This window comes from Microcebus murinus, chromosome 1 (assembly GCF_040939455.1).
Source record: "Microcebus murinus isolate Inina chromosome 1, M.murinus_Inina_mat1.0, whole genome shotgun sequence".
Classification (NCBI taxonomy): Eukaryota; Metazoa; Chordata; class Mammalia; order Primates; family Cheirogaleidae; genus Microcebus; species Microcebus murinus.
The window spans coordinates 66,994,684-67,020,845 of record NC_134104.1 but is presented as its reverse complement, the minus strand read 5'-3'; the positions used below and the strand labels follow the sequence as shown (position 1 = coordinate 67,020,845).

The window sequence follows — 26,162 nt, the reverse complement described above, 5'->3', positions numbered from 1 at the left end:
GTGAAAGGTTTGCACCAGAAAGTGTAAAAAATATTTTTAAACGTGCTTCTGTTAATCAGAAACTGACAGAATGAAAAGAAGTAGACAAATTTGTGGTGTTACTTATGATACATCTTTATCAATAGCTGATAGTACAAAACAAAAATATCGTGAGATGGAAATCTAAATAACACAACCATGACTGCATAACATATATAGACCATACATTCAACAGTGACCAAATACGCATTCTTTTAAAGTGTATCCATATCATGTTTGTCAAAAGAGATCATATATTTGACCATATAGCAAGCCTCAACACATTATCAAATATAAATTGACCATTATCAGGAATATAAACGTATACATCACTGCAGATCCTATACAGATATTAGAAAGAGGAGAAAATATTACAACTTTGTTTAAAACATTGAAAAATAAGATGAGATATTGCTAGTATAATACAATTTGTCAAAACTGAAACAAGAGGAAATAATCTTCTGAATAGTCCTGTATGTACTAAAGACATTGAATCTAAATTTAAAATTTTTTCACAAATCTCCAGGCTCAAGTGAATTCTTCTAAACATTTAAGGAAGAAAATACTAGTCTTAACTCAAACTCTCCCAGAAAACAGAAAAAGAGGAAGCACTGTTCTGTTTGTTTTATGAAACCATCATAACTTGATACCAAACCCCAAGAAGGACATGTCAAGAAAAGAAAATTGTAGACCTACTTCTGTCTTATCAACATAGTGTAAGAATTTTATGCAAAATATTAGCCATCAGATCTAGCAATATGTGAAAAAGATAATTTATCACGATATCAGCTTTCCAAGTATGCAAGATTGGTTTAATATTCACAGCTCAAGAAATCTAATTCACCTCTAACTAATAAAAGGAGGGAAATTTTATCTCAGTAGAGAGAAAGCATTTGATGAAATATAACATCTTTTTATGATTAAAGAAGTAAGATCTTCAGTAACAAGTAGTAATAGGGAGCTTCCTTTATCTTAGTATGCACCAAACACCTTTAGCACCTATCGAAATACTTGATGGTAAAATATTGAAAGGGTTCTCCCTAAAATTGGGAATGAGACAGTGATGCCTGGTATCAGCACTTCTATTCAGCATTATGTTGGAGGTGTCTTAGTCCATGCAGGAGGGCCAGAACAAAAAAAGAAAAGGGAAGGAAGGAAGCTATCATTCTTAAATTATTTTGTATACATAGAAAATCCAAAATAATATACAGATAATTTACAGTGAATTTATCAAGGTCAGAATTAAAAAATTAATGGTATTTTTATGTATGCCAACAAATAGAAAATGAAAGTTGTAATACCACTTACAATATAAAAGTATCAAATAACTAGGGGTAAATCTGACATGATGTATAAGACTTCTAAACTGACATTATTGAGAGATACTAAGGAGGACTTAAATAAATGGAGGGATGTAATGTGTTCATTGATCAGAAGACTATTGTTAGTCTAGCCTACTAACTGATCTATTGATAAAATGCAATTCCAATTAAAATATCAGATACAAGAAGAGGGGTGTGTGTGTGTGTGTCAGAGAGAGAGAGAGGAGAAGGTTGGCAGGGAGAACTTCGAGACTGATTTTTAAAACTTAATAATACATAGGAAAAGTAAGGAGCCAAGCTGAATATCAAGATATAAAGTTAAAATCATTTGAGGTAGTATATAATTGGCACAGGGAGAGACAAGATCATTTGGTTCAGAAACAAACCTACACGTATTCACTTGATTTACAGTAAAAATGACACCTTAGTGTGGTAGTGAAAGGATGATGTTTCGATGAATGTTGCTGGGTCTGTGGGAAAAAACTAATTTTACTTTCTCTCTTACACCATACACAAATTAATTCTGGGTGTATTGTAAATATAAATGTAAGGTGTAAAATAATGAAACCTCTATTAGAAAATATTAGAGAATAATTTCATAACTTTGGAATGAGGGACAAAAATCTTAAACAGAACATACAAAGTGTTAACTATAATGGAAAAAATTGATAAATTGGGTTACATTAAGACCTTTTGTTCATTAAAGATAACATTAAGAAAGGGAAGAACTAAGCCTGACAAATATGTACAGAATTTTTATAAATCTATTAAAGAAAATATAAGCTAATATAGAAAAGAAAGCAGAATGCTTAAATGCCACACAAACATAAAAAGTATATCCAAATGGTCAGTAAACATATGAAAAGGTACTCAACTTCATCAGCCATCAGGAAAATTACTTAAAATTGTGATCTTATACCACTTGCACACACCCAAGAATGGCTAAAATGAAAAATACAGGCCATACAAAGTACTTGCAAGGATGTGGAACAGTTGGAACTCCCATACTGCTGGCAGGTCTGCCAATCCACACACCCACTTTAGTAAACTGCCAACCAAGGCTGAACATACACAAACTCTATGATCTGTCATTTTCACTCCTAGCTATTTGCTCTATATGATTGCATATGTGTTTTCAACAAAAGGCATGTATAAGAATGTTAAAGCAGCATTGTTAGTAGTAACCAAAAACTGGAAACAGCCTAGATTTGCATCAATAATTGAACGACTAAATTATGGTGTACTCATAGGATGTAATACTGGACCCAGATGTGGGTAAATCTTAAATGTATTACATTGTGTAAAAAGAAGCCAGACACGAAAGAATATATACCATATAACTCTCTTCTTGTGAAGTTCATAACAAGGCAAAATTGATTATGTGTGAGAAATCAGGATAGTGATCCCTGATGGAGAGGGGTAGAGGTACTTCTGCAGTTTTCATAATGTTCTCTGTCTTGATTAGGATGCTAATTACACAGATGTGTTCACTTTGAGAAAATTCCCCAGACTACATTTATGGTTTGTATACTTTTCTGTACATATGTTACATTTTAATAAGTTTATTTAAAAAATATAGTGAGGGTACCATCTGTGTACTTTTTATATGCTTTAGATTTTCCATGATAAAAAGTTAATTAAAAGGGAAAACTAATCTGTGGTATTAAAAGTCTGGAAAGTGGATATCTTTGAGAGGTTAGTGATCAGGTGGGACTTTTAAGAGGCACTTAGGAGGTGCTGGTAATATTTTGTTTCTTGATTATGGGTGCTAGTTACATGAGTCAGTGTGCTTTGTGAAAATTCAGTGAGTTGTGATTAAGGTTTATTTTCTTTTATGACTTTTACACTCCAGTAAAAAGTTAGCTTGGTTAAAATAAGAAAGTAAGGAAGAAAGAAATACTGGGAATAGTTAGATAAAATAAAATTTGCCTAGTACTGATAATTACTGAACCTGGGTGATGGGTACAGGAGGGATCTTTATTTTTTTTCTCTACTATTGTGTATGTTTGAAAAGATCCATAACAATAATTAAGATAAACCATAGAGACAGAAAACGGGTAATTGGTTGCCTGGAGAGCAGGGATTGGCGAAATCACAGAGAGGGGCAGGAAGAAGGGGTTATAGAGAGTACCAGGAAAATTTGTGCTTTGTGCTTTCAAAGGTATGTATACATTTGCAAAAACTAACCCAATAGTCAACTAGTGTAAAAAAAAAAGAGAAAAACTGAGTTCCACCCATTGCAACTACCGTAATTTTCCTGGAAGAAGACCAGATACTGACAAACACGTAATACTTGCTAAGTGAACCAATTAAGGACTGGGGTGCCACTTGATATATTACTAGTCTATACTTTTTTTTCTTGCTATAGAAAATAGTATTATCTAATTTCTTACAGGTAAGGTACAAATTATTTGAAAAAAAGCATGCACTTTGGGGCTGCCCTGAGATAAACTATGAGGTACATGAATATGGTACTCAAGCAGTTTTTCTGGAGATGAAAGGTGGCCACCCAAGGTTCATTCCCTGGCCTGGTTTATCGGCACCATGACCTTAGGCAAATATTCTCCCCCTCCCCAGCTTTATTGAGGCATAATTGACAAATAGAAATTGTATATATTTAAGGTATACGATGTGATGTTTTGATATATGTATACATTGTGAAGTAATTATCACAAACTAATTAACATATTCTTCACCTCACATAATTATATTTTTTGCATGTTGTAAGAACTCTTAAGCTTTATTCTTAGCAAATTTCAAGTATACAATACATTATTATTAACTATAATTATTATGCTGTACATTAGATCTCCAGAATTTATTCATTTTACATCTGAAAGTTTGTATCCTTTGACCAGCATCCTCCTATTCCTCTCACTCCAGTTCCTGTTAACTACCATTCTATGAGATGTACTTCTTCAGATTCCACATACAAGTGAGATAATGCAGTATTTGTTTCTGTGTCTGGATCATTTCACTTAAAAAAAATCCTCCAGGTTCCTCCATGTTGTTGCAAATGGCAGGATTTCTTTTTTTAAGGCTGATTAACATTACATTGTGTGTTACACTGAAATACATGTTTCAGTGTATGTTATATACACACAAGCACATGCTTTCTCTTCATTTGTCTGTTGATGGACACTTAAGTTGTTTCCATATCTTGGCTATTATGAATAATGCAGTAAACATGAGAGTGCACATTTCTTTGAGATTGATTTCAGTTCCTTTGGACATATGTTCAAAAGAGGGATTACTAAATCATAATGGTACTTCTATTTTTAGTTTTTTGAGGATGCTCCATACTGTTTTCCATAATGGCTATACCAGTTTACAGCCTCGCCAATGGTGTTTAATGATCCCTTTTCTCTATAAATTCAACACTGTTATCATTTGACTTTTCAATAATAGCCGTTCTGACAGGTTGAGGTGATAAGGCTTTGATTTGCATTTCTCTGATGATTAGTCATGTTGAGTACATTTTCATGTAACTATTGCCCGTTTACATATCCGTCAGAAAAATACATATTCAGGTGCATTGCCCATTTTTTGTTTTTCTTTTCTTCTTCTTCTTCTTTTTTTTTTTTTGTTGAGAGGGGGATCTCGCTATTGCCCAGGCTGCTGATCTTGAACTCCTAGGCTCAAGTGATTTTCCCGCCCCGGCCTCCTAATGTGCTAAGATTACAGATGTGAGCCAGCATACCTGCCTATTTGTCCATTTTTTAAATTGGACTATTTGTGGGGATTTTGCTATTGAGTTATATGAATTCCTTATATATTTTGGATAGTAGGCCCTTTTGGATATATGTTTTCAAACATTTTTTCCTGTTCCACAGATTCCTTGTTCATTTTGTTGATTGTTTCCTTTGCTACACAGAAAGTTTTTAGTTTGATGTAGTCCTACTTATTTAATTTTGCTTCTGTTGCTTATGCTTTTGATGTCATATCCACTAAATCATTGCCAAGACATGTCTCAAGGAGCTTTCCCTCTGCATTTTCTTCAAGGAAAATGGTTTGGGGTCTATGCTTAAGTTTTTAATCCATTTCGAATTGATTTTTGTGTATGGTGTACAAGTATAGAGTTGATTTAAATGTAAGAGTGCCCAGCAAGTGCTTGCCACATGAAGGTGCTCAGTAAAATTTTAAGCTGATGGGTATAAATAAGACAGGTATTCCAGATTGGAATGCACATTTCACCTACATTTTTAAGATGGCACTTTTAAAAATAGAGCATTTGTAACAGACCACTTTATGTTCCTAGAACCTGTGGTACTTATTTATTAACTCTTTGGATATTTAATTGACAACTAAATCCAGAAAAGATAGCTGCTGAAATTATAACTAATTCTGAGTCAGACTTCTGGATTCTTTGCATAAAAGTAGTGTTAATAATGCTCTGTGCTCAAATTAGAGCACCTAAACCATATTTATCAAATGCGGTGTACGTGAAATTAAAGTGTAAGTAACAGTTAATATAAAAAAAAGTAAGTCATTTTATTGTGGCAGATTAATAGAGACATGTGGTAAGGGTGGGCAAAAAGCCAAAGAACCATGATTCTACATAGGAAAAGGATTTTAGTGATGAAAGAGGATGCTTTTGAGAGATTGGTCCTTCATCTTTTCATACGCTGATTAATTTTTTCTTAAAAGGGAAGAAAGCTGCTGTGCATTTGTAGTCTTTTATGAAGAGGATGAAAATAAGCTGAAGACAGTAATTTCTTTTTAAGGCATTGAATAAGTCATCTGATTTGGTAACCCTATTACGTGCTTAATGTAGTCATCACTATTGAGCTACTACTACTTCTAGGGCACTTGTTTTGAAGTAGCTGAAAATTAGGGGATTTGTATCAAGTTCGGAAATAGATGTGACTAATTTAAAATATTAACAGGATAGTGTTTGCTAAACACTGTTTAGAATTTATCTTGTGTTTGGGAATTCTAATTCATATTTCTTTTTGATAAGGACACACCAATGCCCACATACTCAACCATTTTACTAATTTTACATATGTCATATTTAGATGGTATTTACCATAAATTAATATTGCTTTAATTTGGATCTTGTACTGCCTAGGTACCATCATCAGGACATTAATTATTTAGTGTTAATATGCTTAGATACTAGTACCATTGTGTACCTACTATATAACTTGGCTGATAGAAAAATGAGATATGGAAATCGTCATATTTATGTGGTGTTTAGCTTATTTCAGAATTAGGACATTGGTTGTTTTGTATTTTTCATGTATGTTTCCTAGACCAACTCTCAAATCTTTAAAACTATAAACAGAGCTTGCTTGGGATGTTGCTCTTACTAGAGGACATTGATCATTCTTCATTGTTGTCTGCTTCACATAGAAGTCTAAAACCTAATCTGTAGAAGCCAAGAAACAGTTCCTCTCCTCTCATTGGCTGTTTCATCCTAAGGAACTCTAGAATTGGACCACTTTAAATATTATGGTGTTTATAAACGTATAATTTCATAGGTATGCAAAAGGAAAAAAACCCGAAGAACAATGGAAAAACTCTTTCTTTACTTTCTTTGGGGGTGGGGGTGGTGCCCCAGCCTGTTGTTTTTATTTTTATTTTTAATTTTTTAGAGACAGAGTGTTGCTGTTGCCCAGGCTAGAGTGCCGTGGTGTCAACCTAGCTCACAGCAACCTCAAACTCCTGGGCTTAAGCCATCCTTCTGCCTCAGCCTCATGAGTAGCTGGGACTACAGGCATGTGCCACCATGCCTGGCTAATTTTTTCTATATATTTTTAGTTGTCCAGCTAATTTCTTTCTATTTTTAGTAGAGACAGGGTCTCGTTCTTGCTCAGGCTGGTTTCGAACTCCTGACCTCGAGTGATCTTCCTGCCTGGGCTTCCCAGAGTGCTAGGATTACAGGCATGAGCCACTGTGCCCAGCCCCAACCTGTTATTTTTTACAATGTGCAAGCATTGCCAGTGTTCTAAAGGTTGAAATGTAGGAGTTGAAGTTCCTCACTGTCTTCCATTCTAGGGATAGAAAACTATTCTATGCTAGAAAGGTGGGTTTTTAAAATTTTGCTATCCAGAAAAATTACTTCTTTCAAAATTACCTTAAGGTCTTTGAGTTTTTTGCCAATTTGATTTAACTGACATTGACATGACTTCATGTTACTGTGGCAACTTCTCAGTTTTGTGTAATAACCTAATTTTTACTTCATTGGTTGTAATTTAGTCTCACATGATTTCCTATAGAATGTAATTTTTCACATAGTATATGAGTGATAAATGATCTTTCTAACCTCCTGGAAGGACAGTATGCCAAAGGTATTCTCTGAAGTTCTAAGCAGAATTATTGGGTATGTAGTTACTAGTCCATTTATTTCGATAATTCTCCTTGTTTTACCTTTTCCCAAGTTTATTGTTCAGCTTGAGGATATTTTCATTTGGAATGTATAGCTCAGTCGCTGGGTTATAATTATAATCAATATGTAAATATAATCATTTGTTATCAACCTCTTCATTTTTGTTATAATAACTAACATTGTGAGCTATTATACTGTGCAAGGCCTCATTCTTAAATTACCATTATAAAATGAGTTACCTTATGTAACATTTGTTTCTGAGGTATATTCTATTAATATTTCCATTTTGCAGATGAGAATATCAAGTCTTAGGAGTTTAAAAAAATAATCATTTTCTCACAGTTAAGAAATCCTTAGACCAGCATTGAAACCCAGATAGTATGGATATAGAACCTTCACTCTTAAGTACTATTTTATATTGCATTGCATAATAGCACATGGTCTTTTTTGATTAGTGTAATATTTATTATTCTTACAAATTTTGTTTGTCTACCCTTTTTATGGCTTATTAAATATAGACAGTCCCTTCTGTTGTCAAGTATCTAAGACCATGTACTTTGTCATAGCTATCATCATAAATATTTTTGACCTAGTTTTATGAAGACCCTTCATTATTAAAATAATTTCCACTTGCATTCTGATTAATAACAACAGTAGATATCATTTCTTTAGTATTAAAACGCTTTACATTCACTGTTATAACAAAATTGATTTAGGTAAGTTTTGTGGAGAAATTTTAGGACAAAATGATCACGGAGGTGAGAAAAAGCATGACAGTTTTAGGAACTGAAAGAAGGCCACTTTGATGCGAGCTCAGAAAGCAAAGGGGGAATCATAAAGAAAGGTCAGACATAAGAGAAAGGCAGGGGCCGGATGATAGAGGACCCGCTTTTAATTTTTATCCTGAGAATGTAAGGTGGCCATCAATTAGGCTTTAAACATGATCACATTTACTTACATTAACAGAATCTGGCTGTAGTATTAAATAGAGAAGAGTGGATCCTAGTATATAATGATCCAGGCCAGGCGATGATAGTGTCTTGAACTTTGGATGATGACAGTGGGAAATGGAGAGAAGTGGACAAATTTGACAGGTATTTATTAAGGAGAATCAGTAGTGCTTATTAATTGGTTGAATATGGGGAGAGGATTAAGAAGAGAAAAGTTGAATAGGCCTCTGGCTTACACAGCTAGGTGGCAAAGGGAGTGCCATTCAAGACCTAAGCTTTGAGTTGAAGACCACAAGTTTCATGTGGGATAACATGTGTTTGAGATCCATGTGTCATAGAAGTAGATGTATTGAATAGGCAGTTTGGATGTGTGGGTGTGGAACTCTGATTTGAGAGTAATTGAAGCTATGGATAGATGAGCTTCCCTTTATGCCAAAGAAGAAAATACAGAATGAGAGATAAGCAGAAAGCTTAGGAAGAAGGCTTGAAGAATTAACATTGCACATTTGGAGGGAGGAAGGTGAGCTGGAAAGACCACTGGTAAGTTGCAATCAGGTTGAAGTAGTAGTAGTACGAATATAGTAGAAGCCAAGGGAAAAGCAAATTTCAATAAAAAGAAAGGGGATAGGCGCGGTGGCTCATGCCTGTAATCCTAGCACTCTGGGAGGCTGAGGCGGGCAGATTGCTTAAGGTCAGGAGTTTGAAACCAGCCTGAGCAAGAGCGAGACCTCATCTCTACTATAAATGGAAAAAAATTAATTGGCCAACTAAAAATATATAGAAAAAATTAGGCGGGCATGGTGGCGCGTGCCTGTAGTCCCAGCTGCTTGTGAGGCTGAGGTAGAAGGATAGCTTGAGCCCGGGAGTTTGAGGTTGCTGCGAGCTAGGCTGATGATGCCACGACACTCTAGCCCGGGCAACAGAGTGAGACTCTGTCTCAAAAAAAAAAAAAAAAAGAAAGGGATCATTTGAGTTGAATGCTGTTGAGGAGACTAGTAAGATAATTGAGGATATTTGGTTGTATTGGTTACTTGAAAGTGATTTGCAAGAACCATTTTGATGGGGTGGTAATTGCAGAAGCTAGATTGGAATGGTTTGAAAAGAGGGAGAGGAGGGTTAGTTGAAAATGCCAAAAATTAGCTGTGTCAAACCACAGTGAGTAGATTATGCATAAAGCTTATGTCCTTATAACTCTCTCATTTAACTTACCCTTATAATCTCACATTTACTATAGTAAGAATTCTTACCCATAAACAGCTATAAGTGTATGCAGTATCAAAGTTACCAGGGAGAAACATCAATGTGGGAGAAATGGTTACAGTGGATGACTATTGGAAGAGAAACTCCAGAACCCTTGGGTATTAGAAAATTACCATTGCGGGACACCTTGAGGTCATTTTTTCTTACTGTGGTATTGCTTTATTGAATATAAAAAAATTACAGACTTCTTGGTACTTTTCAGGTAAGCTTTTTCTGTTAGTCTTAAAATCATTTGCATGCTGTATAGATTGTATTCCTTTCCCAGTAGAGAGGTTCTGGTCCTCAAGGGGAAAAGCAATAGAGGGATTTTCTCCAAAAGGAATTTCATTTAGGTGTTTATAGTTTTCTTAGGAAAAATAAGTATCAGTCATAAAAAAGTACCTAAGTCAGGAATAAAATAGAGAGCCCATTATTATCACCACTACTTTTTAACATAATGTTTGAGAATAGTAGACAAGAGAAAAAATGTTGTAGGTTAAAAAATCATTTTTTGCAAGCACTATGATTATAGATTTGGAAAACTAAAGAAATTCAGGCGGAAATTACAGCGTATTGATTACAATAGATGAAAACCATACCCTTTGTGTTCTCTCTCTCTCTCTCTCTCTTCTCTCTTCTCTCCCAGCTTCCATTGCTCTCTCTCACAGGAAGAGTAGAAGGTATAATGGATGAAAACACTTTTCACAACATCAACAATAGAAAGATAAGGAATAAATTTAACAAGATGTAGAAAATCCCATATGAGAACATCATTAAAAGCACTGTTGAGGACACAAAACAAAATTTTGCCAAATGGGAAGACTTATCTTCCTGCCCCTCCCAGCCCCTCCACTGGTAAAAAGGGTCAACATCATAAAGGATATCAGTTTATAAACATTTATATTATATATAGACCCACCTACTCAACTACTAGATAAGCTAATTCTGACGTTTATGTGGAAATTAGACCAACCAGACAAACCAGAAAAACACAGGAAAAGAACAATGATAGGATTAGCCTTACCAGATGATATTTTATTTTATTTTATTGAGATGGGATCTTGCTATGTTGCCCAGGCTGGTCTTGAATTCCTGGCCTCAAGTGATCTCTTGCCTGGAATTACAGGCATGAGCCACCACACCTGGCCTAAAGGACATTTTAAAGACTTAATGATTTTGGTTCTGGCTTATGAATAGTCACACCAATGGAACAGAATAGAAGGTCTAGAAATAGACCCATGGAACTTATTAGTGTATGATTTTGATAAATGATGAAATGTGATTGAGAAAAGCTGAACTTGTCAATAAAGAGTGTTGGGAAACTGGATAGCCATCTGGAAAAAACAAGTTTTATCTGTATCTCACATTCTGTCTCAAGATGAACTCCAAATATATCAGAAATTTAATGTGAAAAATGAAATACAGAATTTAAACTTAGGTGTCTGTGAAAATATGGGCACATCGAAGTGGAGGAGTCATTTCTAAGTAACACTCAAAATCCGATATCTATAAAAGAAAAGATTGATAAATTCAACTACATAAAAACTAAAACCCCTAGGAGCAAACTACTACTCCACCCCTACCATTCAAGGAGGGGAAAAGCCAGGAAATAAAGTCCTGGAACTCATTATACACAAAAGACCAACCTCCCTAATAAAACTCTTACAAGTCATCAAGGAAAAGACCAGCAATCTATAAAAAAAAATTAAGAATGAATGAAAGAGATGAACAGATATTTCATAAAAATGAAATATAAAATGGTTCAACCTTGTACTGAGATTTTTTTTTATCTGTTAAATGTGCAGTCATCAGAAAGTTTGACAACATAGTAGTATATGGTAATGTTATAGGGAAACAGTCACTCATACATGGCTGTTAGGGGCACTGATTGGTAGCGTTTCCTGTGGAAACCAATTTGGTAATATATTTCAAAATCACAAATGTGTTTATTATTTGTCCGGAAATTCTGTTTCAGAGAATTTATGCCACAAATGTACCTGCAAAGGTATGTGTTAATGTATTTGCAAAGTTATCCATTATTAAATTGTAATAACAAATATTTGGAAATATTAGGGAATTGGTTAAATAAATTGTAATATGTCTGTGTTTCCATCAGTGGAAAATACCACCTGTCATAAAGAATGAGATTGCTCTTTCTACTGAAAAAAATCTCCAAGATACTTTGTTGGCTGGAGAAAAAAAGAGATAAGAACAGTGAATAAAATATGCTATTTTGTAAAAGAATAATAGAAAAGAGACTATTTATTTTTGCTTATGTTGTGTGAAACTCCAGAAAGAAACACAAATGGATAAATGTAGTTACCTATGTGGGGGCAAAGACAGGAGGAAGACATTTTCCTGTTTACTTTTTTTTTTTTTTGGAGACAGAGTCTCACTTTGTTGCATGGGTTAGAGTGCAGTGGCGTCAGCCTAGCTCACAGCAACCTTGAACTCCTGGGCTCTGGATCCTTCTGCCTCAGCCTCCTGAGTAGCTGGGACTATAGGCACATACCACCACACCTGGCTAATTATTTTTAGTAGAGATAGGGTCTCGCTCTTGCTCAGCTGGTCTCCAACTCCTGAGCTCAAGCAATCCTCCCTTGGCCTCCCGGAGAGCTAGGATTACAGGCTGAACCACCATGCCCGGCCCCATTCTTACTTTTGATAAATGACTTAACTTCTGACCTTAATGAACTCTGTCATTTACAGTCTCCTTTTCAAAATTTGCATCTATTTTTAATTCTCCTTTTTAACAACATTACCTGTAATCTACTTACTTTCACATCCTGGTTCCTGTGGGATCTTGTTCTTTTGATTATGTACTATTTCAATTTCAGTTCAGTGTTCCTTTTCAGTTTCTTTTCTTCATTGGCTTTCAGTCTTCAAACAATTTAGTCTCTTCATCCTTAATAATACTTATTCTTTTTTTTGAGACAGAGTCTCGCTTTGTTGCCCAGGCTAGAGTGAGTGCCATGGCGTCAGCCTAGCTCACAGCAACCTCAAACTCCTGGGCTCGAGCGATCCTTCTGTCTCAGCCTCCCGAGTAGCTGGGACTACAGGCATGCGCCACCATGCCCGGCTAATTTTTTTTTTTATATGTATATCAGTTGGCCAATTAGTTTCTTTCTATTTATAGTAGAGACGGGGTCTCGCTCTTGCTCAGGCTGGTTTTGAACTCCTGACCTTGAGCAATCCGCCCGCCTCGGCCTCCCAGAGAGCTAGGATTACAGGCGTGAGCCACCGCGCCTGGCCAATAATACTTATTCTTGAGTAGATTCCCTCCTAACTATTACCTCTCATCTCCTTTTTTCCATTTCTTTTACTTCTAAACTTTTTAAATAAGTGGTCTTCTCTCCCAGCTTTCATTGCTTCATTAGTTATTCATTTATTTAACCTTTTGGCCAAGTTAAGCTATCTTTATAGTCTCTGAACATTTGGAACCCGTACTTGGAGCCCTGTTATAGGAGAGTGAGCTATTCTGTACTGAATTTTGGGTGACAAGCTTTGGGCCTTTTGGCACAGTAGCCTTTGGGGGCCTCTGTGGAACTCCCAAGAACATAGTTTGAAAGCCACTGGAAAGTCCCTTCTGCCCTAATATTTGGTACCTCTGTAGTAATTACATTAGCAATTATATTCTTTAGTGTTTAAAATAATTTACTTGTTGCCAAATTAAATTCTCTTCTTAGACACAATTTCTCCTTGACCTCTCATAGTACCCCCCCCCCCCAAATTTTCTTTCCTTGGCTCTAATCACATATAATCTAAGAGCTACTCGGCTTAAATTCCAACACTTCCAAGAAGATTTTCTAAATCACACTAGCTCATAGTAACATTTTTACTACTAATATGTGATATTCATTTATGCCATTCATTTGGCACTTAAGAATTGTACAAGGTACTTTGAGCTACATAAATATGATTTAGGCCTAGATTCTGATCTTTTTTTTTTTTTTTTTTGAGACAGAGTCTCGCTTTGTTGTCCAGGCTAGAGTGAGTGCCGTGGCGTCAGCCTAGCTCACAGCAACCTCAAACTCCTGGGCTCCAGTGATCCTTCTGCCTCAGCCTCCCGAGTAGCTGGGACTACAGGCATGCGCCACCATGCCCGGCTAATTTTTTTTTTTTTATATATATATCAGTTGGCCAATTAATTTCTTTCTATTTATAGTAGAGACGGGGTCTCGCTCTTGCTCAGGCTGGTTTTGAACTCCTGACCTTGAGCAATCCGCCCGCCTCGGCCTCCCAAGAGCTAGGATTACAGGCGTGAGCCACAGCGCCCGGCCTTAGATTCTGATCTTAAGAAATAAAATCTAGTAGAAGAATAGAGATGTACAGAATAATTATTTAGTTGAAAGTAATGAGTGCCATAGGAGAGGAACAGATGGAATCCTCTGGAACTGAAGGAAGATAAAGGTGTCTTCTTTGTCCTGGGAGAATAGGACAAAGTATCACAAAAGAGTTGAGTTGGGTCTTGAAGGGAATATAGTATCTGAACACCCAGAAGTGGGCATTCCTGACTGACAAGCAACGTGAATCAAGGCAAAAGTAGGAAAGCATGAGATGGTTGGTAATGTAGTTTGGTTTGGCTAAGAATGGAAATAGTGGGATGTAAAGATGTAAAAGTAAACTAGAGCTGGACATAGTTTCATTAGTTGTCTTTTTATAATGTGTGTATCTTGTTTTCCCAAGTATGTCTTAACACTTAACCTTCTACAGCAGGTTAACCTACAGCAGGGCTATATGGGTAGAGGAGCAGTATTCAATAAAAGTATGTTGAATGTAGGAAAGACAGAAAACAGTAGTTCCCCAAACCAGCATTGCTAAAGATAACTTTTCTTGTCATACCCTCTGTTTACTTAGACTATGATTGTATCAGTAAAAACTATTTTAGAGCTCCATAGTAATGGTTCCTCATAGCTATAGTCCTTAAGGGATTAAAAAATGGGGATGGAGGCAGTTGTGTGTCCAACTAACAGTACTCAGTTTAATTCATTCCCCCAAATGATACGAGAAATGCTGGTTTGAGTTGAAAAAAAAGAAAAGTGCAATATAAACAAGCCTTACGTTTGAAACTTAAGTCTCTAAACTTTTTAAATATTTATTATATTTTTAAGAATTTTTTCCTAGGATTCATATTTCATCTAACCACAAAAGTTTTAAAACTAAATTAAGAGTTAAAAAACCATACCAAGAATTGTGTTGGACTATGCATGGGTTACTTTTTTTTTCCCTTCAAAATATGTTCTAAAATCTTGTTCTGTATGATTGAAAAAAGATTAGAAACATCAGCTACTCTACTGAAGCAATGGTCTTGTTGTTATACATTCTTGGGACTACTGGTCTCCATGGAAAGAGCATGTTATGTACACATATAGCAAAAAGGCAAGAAAGTTGAGTATGCCTGCTTTTAGCCTTTTCTTTCCAACAGCATATTGCTAATTCTTTTCATATTTATGAAGCAAAATATACTTGATAAATTAAACTGAAAAATATATTTAGTATAGGGGAGCCTTTTTATTTAAAAAGGGCAAATAAATTATAACTTTCAAAAGCCTTTTATTTTGGAGATTCTTATGGCAAAGCAATTCATTATTTTTCAATTGTTTTGTGTTAAACTTTCTATGTCATGTACTAGGTGAAAAACCATTTCGCTGTGATGAATGTGGTATGAGATTCATACAAAAATATCATATGGAAAGGCATAAGAGAACTCATAGTGGAGAAAAACCTTACCAGTGTGAATACTGTTTACAGGTAAGAGACATGGCTTGAAATTCTTCGATCCTAATTAAATTATAAACTAATTCCAATAAATTATATGAGAAAATATTATTTACTACTAGAACTGTTTCAGGAACTTTCTAACTCTCATTGATTAGATTTATAATAGAACATTGTCCCGTGAATTTGTTTGGAATTATTTGTTATATATCTTTATATTAATTTTATTTCTTTTTTTCTTTTCTTGGTTGACCCAAAACACAAACAAAAATCCACTACCAACCACTGAATTCAACAGTATTTTTCCAGAACAGATCGTGTGTTGAAACATAAACGCATGTGCCATGAAAATCATGACAAAAAACTAAACAGATGTGCCATCAAAGGTGGCCTTCTGACATCCGAGGAAGATTCTGGCTTTTCTACATCACCAAAAGATAACTCACTGCCAAAAAAGAAAAGGCAGAAAACAGAGAAGAAATCATCAGGAATGGACAAAGAGAGTGCTTTGGACAAATCTGACCTGAAGAAAGACAAAAATGATTACTTGCCTCTTTATTCTTCAAGTACTAAAGTAAAAGATGAGTATATGGTAGCAGAATATGCCGTTGAAATGCCACATTCTTCAGTTGGGGGATCCCATTTAGAAGATGCATCAGGAGAAATACACCCACCTAAATTAGTTCTCAAAAAAATTAATAGTAAGAGAAGTCTGAAACAGCCCTTGGAGCAAAATCAAACAATTTCACCTCTGTCCACATATGAAGAAAGCAAAGTTTCAAAGTATGCATTTGAACTTGTGGATAAACAAGCTTTACTGGACTCAGAAGGCAATGCTGACATTGATCAGGTTGATAATTTGCAAGAGGGGCCCAGTAAACCTGTGCATAGTAGTACTAATTATGATGATGCCATGCAATTTTTGAAGAAGAAGCGGTATCTTCAAGCAGCAAGTAACAACAGCAGGGAGTATGCACTAAATGTGGGTACCATAGCTTCTCAGCCTTCTGTAACACAAGCAGCTGTGGCAAGTGTCATTGATGAAAGTACTACAGCATCCATATTAGATTCACAGGCACTGAATGTGGACATTAAGAATAATCATGACAAAAATGTTATTCCAGATGAGGTTCTGCAGACTCTGTTGGATCATTACTCCCATAAAGCTAACGGACAGCATGAGATAACATTCAGTGTTGCAGATACTGAAGTGTCTTCTAGCATATCAATAAATTCTTCAGAAGTACCTGAGGTCACCCAGTCAGAGAATGTTGGATCAAGCTCCCAAGCATCCTCATCAGATAAAGCCAACATGTTGCAGGAATATTCAAAGTTTCTGCAGCAGGCTTTGGACAGAACTAGCCAAAATGATGCCTATTTGAATAGCCCGAGCCTTAACTTTGTGACTGATAACCAGACCCTTCCAAATCCGCCAACATTCTCTTCCATAGACAAGCAAGTCTATGCCGCCATGCCCATCAATAGCTTTCGATCAGGAATGAATTCTCCACTAAGAACAACTCCAGATAAGTCCCACTTTGGACTAATAGTTGGTGATTCACAGCACTCATTTCCCTTTTCAGGTGATGAGACAAACCATGCTTCTGCCACATCCACACAAGACTTTTTGGATCAAGTGACTTCTCAGAAGAAAGCTGAGGCTCAGCCTGTCCACCAAGCTTACCAAATGAGCTCCTTTGAACAGCCCTTCCGTGCTCCATATCATGGATCAAGAGCTGGAATAGCTACTCAATTTAGCACTGCCAATGGACAGGTGAACCTTCGGGGACCAGGGACAAGTGCTGAATTTTCAGAATTTCCCTTGGTGAATGTAAATGATAATAGAGCTGGGATGACATCTTCACCTGATGCCACAACTGGCCAGACTTTTGGCTAAAAAAAAATGTGTAAATAATACTGGCACTTTAGAACAGATTAATCAAGAGTGGGGTTACTCTGTGTAAAATGGAGTGCTGTACAGATTTAAGAGCAATGCGTAATAACAAGTTAAGCTGATATGAATAGCAAGATAATCCAATAACTGCATTTTGTTTGGTTAGTCAGCATTCTTTGAACTGCCTTACATGTTGTCACCTTTATAGAAGCAATGCATTACTTGTTTTAGATCAGAAACTTGCTATTCCACCTACACCAAGTTAAAAAGGAAAAAAAAAAGACTTTCGCACAATTGTTTCCTAACTGATAACGTTGTACATTCTTAGGAGATTAGTAATTGTGTGAAATTTACTCATACTGTTTCTAAGTTTTTCAGCATAGTCATTGCACTTCAGCAGGGAATCTGAGTATACTTTACAGAGTGAACTTAAAAAGTTTAAATGTCAAGAGATTATGGCTTAAATAAAGTAGTGGGTCCTATAGGGGGAAAAAGAAACCAAGAAACCACCTTTTAAAAAGAATGATATGCCATATACCCTTGATTTTCATTTTGCATTATATTGACATGTGTTTTTTTGAAGAAAAAAGTAATAAAAATCTGATAGTCTAAGACTCCACTATTTAAAAGCCTAATTACTTTTCAAATATGCATACTTTCAAAACTTTTACCAAAATACACAACTGTTGAAGCATTCACTTCTCTATGGAAGTATGCATATTGGTGTCAGTTTCTTTGTACAGTTGTACCTAGATATTTTTTATGATTTTTCATGTGCAGGTATCAAGGTTTTGAAGTTTTAGTAAAAAAATATTCTGTAGATTACATTCCCAAGAACATAATGCTTACACAAAATGTATATTCCATGTTTTAAAGCTTAATTGTATTTTACTTTACATATACACTTCAGTTAACATAGAGCACTTAGAATCTATTTGGTATTTTTGATTTCTCAAAGTAAAAAAAATTTAGATTTTTAGGTTTGATATGGTTGTGTCATAATCATCTCATAATTGACAGTTTTAATTTTTGGCAATAAAAGGAAATTGGGGTATCTTTGGAACTGTAAAACCTGGTTTAATCCTTCTCTTTCTAGATTCTTGATAGATTGGATAATTAAACAGTATCCAGAGAAACTAAAGAAATGGGCATTTTAATTGCTTATTTTATCTTGAGTTACTTTTTAATGAACACTGCTCATAACAATTTTACAAACCAAAAGTGTTTACTAATTCCAGTAACTACAATTTCTTTTTCAGCTAGATGAGTGATCGGAAATTTTTTGTTGCATTTTAAAATCTAAATAAACTACAGACTTTATCCTTATACCATGAATGTTTTTTTTTTATACTTTGTCTTAAAAATAATACAGCATGGTACAATAAATAGTGCTTTTTTATATATATATATCTATACACACACACTTCTCTGAAGAATGATGGTTTGAGTTACACTTTGGACACTTTTGATTTTTGGAAAATAACATTAGTTATATTGATTCTATTATCCTCTAATTTGCTCCAACTTTTTTGTTTTTGTACTTTAAATTTCCACCATCTTTGTCACAATGCACATAGTGACATAGCACCAATGAAAATCTAAAATTAATATCCTCAGAAGTTGAAACTTTATTGTTAATTTTCATTTTAACTTTTATACTGGCCCTGTACATCTGCATTCTTTGTTTCAATATGAAATATGTTACCCATTTAAATTATTTTTTCTTTTATTTAATGTTATCCCAAAACTGTTCTCATAAAGAAAGGGAGCAAAGAACTATTCACCCTTAACATCCTTCATTAATATTCACTTATTTTGAATATGTTGGTATTTTTATGATAAGGTATATAAATTATGTTTAATGTGGTTTTCTCTAAGCTTTAGTTATTAGCTTTGCTTAAAATACTAGTTTTCCCATTTGACAGCTTTCTTTGCTGCCAAATTTTTCAAGAATTTTACACTTCTTTGAAGTAAATATTTAAGTTCTGCCATTATTGACTCTTAAGATTGGTGTGTGTTGTGCATCACATAATTGCATAAAGGCTTCATTCAGATGAGATGTTAAAAATGGAACTGTGCTCACCCTAGATAAGCATTTGTATTTTTTGCATAGTACTTTTGATGAGAGTAGGCATTCATTTCCTGAGTTCACTTTTTTGGAGCCTGATCAAAAATTTGTTCCATTGAGAACTTGATGTAATTTTTGGTATACACTTAGGAGTTTTTTGTTTTGTTTTAACATCACCAGCACAGTTTTTAGAATGTGACTCTATTGCTGAGCAGTTAGGGTAAGCTTAGGAGGGAAGGCCTTGGGAAATGGTAGTTATGCAAGCAGAATTTCAGGTGTCACATTCCTATCCTAAACCATTTCTTTACATAATGGCAGACTTTTCTACCAAGTTGTAAGCATTTTGGGGATAAGTGATACTCAGCCAGCATAACTTAGTGACTTGCCGTTTAAGTATAGTCATCACTCTCTTACTGTGAAATTCTAAATGCCTACCAGAGTTACCTTGTATGATCATCACATGATAAACATCTCAACAGTTTTGGGTTTCCCCACTTTGGTTCAGAAAGTTATTTAATTTCTATCTGGGCATTATTAGAGAAAATAAGTAGCCTTGTGTGCTGCTTTAGATAGAAACATGGAGGATATGAAATATCCTTTTGCAATTCATGTTTCTCATTTCTTGCAGTGAGCAAATTATTCTATAAAAACATGCTTGTATACCCTTAAATTTTGATCAATGTGAATGAGGTGTGCTTTATCTCTTGGGACCTACTCTCATGTTTGAAGATTGGAAACATCATGTTAGATGAGGTAATATCTCTTGAACACCTTCTAAAAGATTTTTTTTAAAACTTATTGCACACATACTTCATTTGGGTTTGAATATTTGAGTGAGTGGCTCTTAAATATTTTAGATCTACATGCAAATGTGGTACTCGATAAGGTAGGAGTCCATCTTCCTAGTCTGGCTGAGGATGCCAGCAGTCGGGTCATCTTATCTTAAGAGGCAAAAGAGACCTTGTGCTCAGGGCAGGATTTTGTTTCCACAGATGAGAGACACTTGCAAAGTGCCATCTAGGTTAGATCTTTTACCACTTCTTTTTCATTTTATTAATTTGGGTTTTTAAAGGGCTGTTGAAAAATAAAGCCGGGAAACTTTAAAAGTAGGCATTACTATAGTACTACATTTCTTAGAACATTTTAAATTAGAACTCATTTTTCACAGTATATTTACTTGAAGAAGCACTATTATCAATGAGAAATATTTTGAGTCTGCAATTTAATTTAAACCTTTTCCGTTTCAAATTGCTTTATTTCAGGGAAATAATTTTCCAGTTCTTTTTGCTATATTCTGCAAATAAAAATCGTATGTTTCCTTTTTTCATTTAAACTTTGGTAGGAAACAAACTAAAGCAGACAAACATTTCTTGTTATGTTTGTTGCTTTCTTTAATCCAATGGATAAAAAAGTAAAACCCTGTAAACATTATTTTATTTTTTTATGCAATACCATGCTGTAAATATGGTTCATCAAATAAGGATGTACCTATGATTGAATCTTTTAATTCTGCACAGTTAGAGTTTATATATAAACGTGTCTTGACAATCAAGGACTTTTATGTGAGTCTTCCTTTATGATGTTTATTAATGTTATGCATTCCATTTGTTTTGAAGTGAGTACCAATGTGCTAATTTGTATTGTCTGAAAGTATGTAATGTTTTTACAGCTTGTTTTTAAGAATCTGTAAATATGTACAAACAAATCACAGTACTGCTTTATGTTAGAAGGCATATGATGTTGTACTGTATGTAAGCAATAATACATAGCAGTGCTAACTTTACAAGTAGCATCAGGAAAGTTCTAAAAACATTTCAGAGTTATTAATTATCCTTATTTCATTTAATAATGATTATCTTTAATCAGTTTTTATAAGCAAATTCCATTGTTCCTCCTATTGGAACGTAACACTGTTTACACAGCATAATTGAAGTTGCAGGGGAGACAGGCTAAATCTGACTTCATCTGTACTCACTTTTCACTAAGCATTGAATGGCCTTACCACTCTTCTGCAAGATGGAGGAAGACCGCAAAACTTAGTGTCCATCACACTGAAGGAAGGGATGTATTGTTGTTTTGTTTTTTTCCTGCTTCTGTACTGCTACCTAACTTCATGGTTTGCTTTGGATTTTAATATTTGTTTCTGTTTTAGATTCAAGCCTGTAAGTTTTGAGGTGACTTCAGCTCCATTGTGAAATAGATAGTTCTTCTCTTCATATTTCATAGCTACATTTCAATAATTCTAAACTTTCTACTTTGATTTTTAGATACTTATTTTTCAAGCTTGATTTCTCAGCTGATCAGATGAATTTATTCAACTTCAATACAAAGAAAGACAAACCTATTGTAGTTTGAAGTGAGTAGATATTATACTGTACAGAACAGCTAACTATTTGAACACACACATCACTGCTTTAGAAATAAAACCGCCAATTTATAAATGTATATGACCTACATTTTATAGGAAAAATGTTTTTAAATGCTAGTCATTTATATAATGTGCTTTGAAGGATTTGCTAGTCCACTTCTGTCACTTTTTAGTACACTGGTATCTTTTATATGTAATGTATGCTTTTTATTATTGTAGCAAAGCATTTCAGTAGAAAGACTTTTGCAACAATATGGGGGAAATTTTTCATTGTTGGGTTTGAATTATACTGGATTTTATCTGTGTAGTCTTACTTGTCTTTATTTTAATGCTGTCTGGAAGGGAACTTGGTATCCAAATAAAGCAGGTAACCTCATTTTACTTCAAGGGCATACTGTGTAGTGCTGAATTTAATCTGAAAATCTGATTTTGAAAAGAAAAATAAGTTTATAAAAATTGTACAGAAGAAATTAAATGTGTGATGGAAATCCTGATGGTGAAGCACGTTGAATTTTCTGATATATAGTGTTATTTTCCTGGGATCCCCTATGCCTTCTTTGTATCTCAACTATTAAAGGAAAAACCCTGTCATGAAAACTGGTAGGACAATAGGATATTCTGATTATACAGTATTACTTTTCCTATCCCACTTTCTGACCTTTTCTCAATCACTGTACATTTTTATTTTCTATTTCCTATTGATAATTAAACATGTACATAATATAGATGCTGTTGTATAGAACTGAATGAATTGGGTTGCTATGCTTGAATGAGTAGCTAAATGGAAATATTTGATGGGTACTAAGAGTTCATTAAATGCCAGAGCAAATTTACGAGGGAAAGAAGGGGGCATCATGTGTCTTGGGAAGGTCAAAGCAGATTGTTTCTTTAACTCCCTAGGAAATCAGTGTGAAGGAATCAACTGCAAACTCAGTATCAGATACTAAGTGGGTCTTTCCCTCCCTTCCTTTCCCAGAAATATGAGCACTAAATTTCAAAATCTACTCAGGTGAAAATTGCTTTGCAATGAAACTTATTACATTGAAATTTTCACTGTTAAAAGATATTTGTGATATTTTTAAATACAAACTTTTACATCAGTAGTCAGCTGCCTGACAATTGAATTTGGTAAGTCAATATATTTTAAAGTATATTTTGCCCTCCAAACAGAATTGTTTTTAAACAATTGGGAGGACTTTTTTTGTTTAAATAACATTTTTATTGTTATTGTAAAAATCTTGCTTGACCCCATATTATGCCATGATGAATTGCTGAGCCTTTATAATACAATGAAAGCTTGTTTCATGCATAGTCATGGAACATAGAAATGTTCTTTAAACTGAACTATTCATAAGAGGTTTAATGAGTTTCACGGCTTTTGGCATGATTGTCACATAGTTAACCCTGCCATTTGGAGTTTATAATACCATTTTATGTATTGTGATACTAAAGGAAGTTGTTTTGCTTTATTTTAAATTGAATTATTAGACTAACTTATATTTGCAAATTTCTGCATTTTAAATGTGGCTGTTTGAAAATAAAAAATACAGAATACAGTTTTATGGATAATTTTCTAGCTGAATTTTTCACAGTATTCTGATTCTGAACCAAATAACTAATGGTAAATATGCAAAAACTGTGGTGCATAGGTAGCTAATATTAAAGAGAAAAGGATGTCTGTGTGGAATTAACAGTTACACAAATTGGGTAACAATTTTCAGGGCCTTTACTATAGCTTTGTGTAGAATGTTATTAGACAGTTCTAAAATACTAGAGTCAAATGTTGCTGTCATTTAGTATTTTAGACTTGAAATATGTTTAACATAGGGCTAAGAATATGTGGTTTTTTCTTTTTTTACAGATAAGATTCTGTTAACCCACCATTAGTAGCAGCATACATGGGATTTTTTTTTTTTTTTCTCATTATTGGAGATAGATATGTTTTCATCCATCTACCACCTTGCCAGTACCCTATCTTGTAACCAGCGGGATGCATTGTAAGGAAGCTGTCTGCAGTTAGGAGTGCAGTCTGGGTCCATGGAACAAATCTAAATTAATTGGCCCTTGCAGAGATCAATCCTAGGACCTTGGCCTTATTAGCATGGTGCTTTAACCAACTGTACAGAATAATACCATCAATAGTCTACTAACGCATTTCCTAGATCCCAGTTTTTCTTGAATGATTAGGAATGGTGGGGAGAGGGGTGGGGAGATACTCTACATGATACTTCTCCCATCTTCTGAAGATTATAAGAAAAAATAAAATTGAAGTCACTTGAATTAATGTGTTGTCATTGAGTCTTAATTGAGAAGTTTTCCTGCACAAATTTTCTGATTATATGTTTGGATAGAATTTAAACAAATTTTTTCAGAGTTCTGGCTATTTTATTTTTCTCCCTTTGGTGAACCTGATAAGGTGTCAGAATAAATTATATCCTTATGATGGATAAAGAATCAGTGGAGGTAAAAAGCTTTAAGTGAACTAAAGCTAAAATTTGGGTCTCAATTTTAGTTCTTTTGTCATTTTCAAATATAAAAAGAACACAATAAAATATTTTACCCACACACTCATGCAGATGCGTATGCATTATGTGTAAGAGCTTCAAGGTGAAATGCGATATTGTAAATGGGAATGACATTACAAAATGATTTTCAAATGACTGGGAAAACTCAAGTTTAGAATGAATTGTAAAATAGAGAACATTTGAGCATCTGCATATTTACCTACTTAACTAAAGTGAACTTTTAAAGTTGTAACCACCTTAATTTTCCCTAGCTTTTTCCATTCTTGATAAGATTCTGAAACTATTAATATAATGCTTCTGTCAAGGTGGGGAAAGGAGCCAAAGAAGTATTAATACATAATCTGTGATAGTAATATGTGTTTTCCGTCGATTAGAATCTTTACTTTCTGGGAGTGTAGTTTTTTTTACCCTGCATTTTATTTTGCATTATTTATCTACATTAGATGGTTGAGGCTAATAGCATCTTTATTTGACCATGTGAAGGGTGTTTATAGTGGTTTAGTTGGAGTACTGTACTTTATTAAACATTGAGTGTTAAGATGTTTGGGGCACTGTGCTGAATACGTTTAATTACCACAACACATTGATAGAACGGTGGTTCTCTGTTTTAGGATACTTTTCTAGAAAATATAATTTCAATAAATTACTTCCAGAAGATAGAAAATACATAGAGGCCAAAACAAGTGAAAATAGAGAACATTGTCCAAAATTATCTCCTACCTAAAATAACAAACTCGTGGATAGGATTCAAGCCTGAACTGTGGAAATGAACCATAGACTTTGTTTTGAAGGAAATGACCTTCACTCTCTCTCTAGCGATTCACGGACCTGACAGTAAAAATACACTAGAGGATCACCTGTACCCCATTGGAGGGTTGGAAGTGGATGCTGAATGAAGGATGCTTTCCTGGAAGTAGAACTAACTGAATCAAGGCTAGTTGCTCATTCTAGCACAGTTTCATGGAAACATTAATATTTTCAATCCCTTGAAGCCATACACTACTGTTTAGTCCTCCCAGATGAGGATTATGTTGATAGTACTCTTCATGTTAAATAACTTCCACTAATCCTAATTATCTGATACTCTCTCTTCCTTGGCCATTTCCTTCAAGGTGTTTGGGCCACTAAAACTTACCTTTTAAACTTCCAATATGATAATTTCCCCTTTGTTTCCTTATGAGAGTTTCAGCACCGTCACTTAGCAGCTTTTGTCAATGACAGTGTGAGGGTTAAGACTGATTGCTAGAGCACAGAATGAAATGAAAGAAAGAGGACATGGAAAAGTAAACACATGCACAACAATTCAGGACCTCACAGAAGAGGACTTGACAGTGGTTTGTGTGTGCATTTTGCTGAGCTGGCACTCAAAGCATGGGGTGGGCATAGGGGGGTATATACACAGAGTCTAGTAATATGTATGTAAAAGTACATACTCTTCAGGAAGGCATTTCCAAGGCAGTGTAACCAGTGCTGCATGGGACAGCTTTAAATGAGCTGTGTGTGTTTTTTGTGAAGGATGATTGTGAGACAGTAGGGGTGTAGTTTGTTAATACTCTAGACTGCATAGGCAAATTGGGCAGTAAGATGAGCAGGAGACTTTTTTTAAAAGTCAAGAGACCTTTGGCCAGGCGGGGTGGCTCACGCCTGTAATCCTAGCACTCTGGGAGGCCGAGGCAGGAGGATCGGTCATGGTCAGGAGTTCGAAACCAGCCTGAGCAAGAGCGAGACC

The 26,162-nt window shown here is 34.8% G+C and overlaps 1 protein-coding gene across 3 annotated transcripts in view; it reads left to right on the top strand.

Moving 5' to 3' along the window:
• ZNF148 (zinc finger protein 148) overlaps positions 1–24,188 on the top strand; it is a 134,540-nt gene extending 110,352 nt beyond the window's left edge. For all 3 annotated transcript variants that reach the window (XM_012780425.2, XM_012780426.3, XM_012780427.3), the window contains exons 8-9: positions 15,493–15,611; positions 15,877–24,188. In XM_012780425.2, the coding sequence (XP_012635879.1) occupies positions 15,493–15,611; positions 15,877–17,475 (1,718 nt within the window). In that variant the 3' untranslated portion in view covers positions 17,476–24,188. The remainder of the gene's footprint in view (positions 1–15,492; positions 15,612–15,876) is intronic.
• Positions 24,189–26,162: the final 1,974 nt, after the last annotated feature.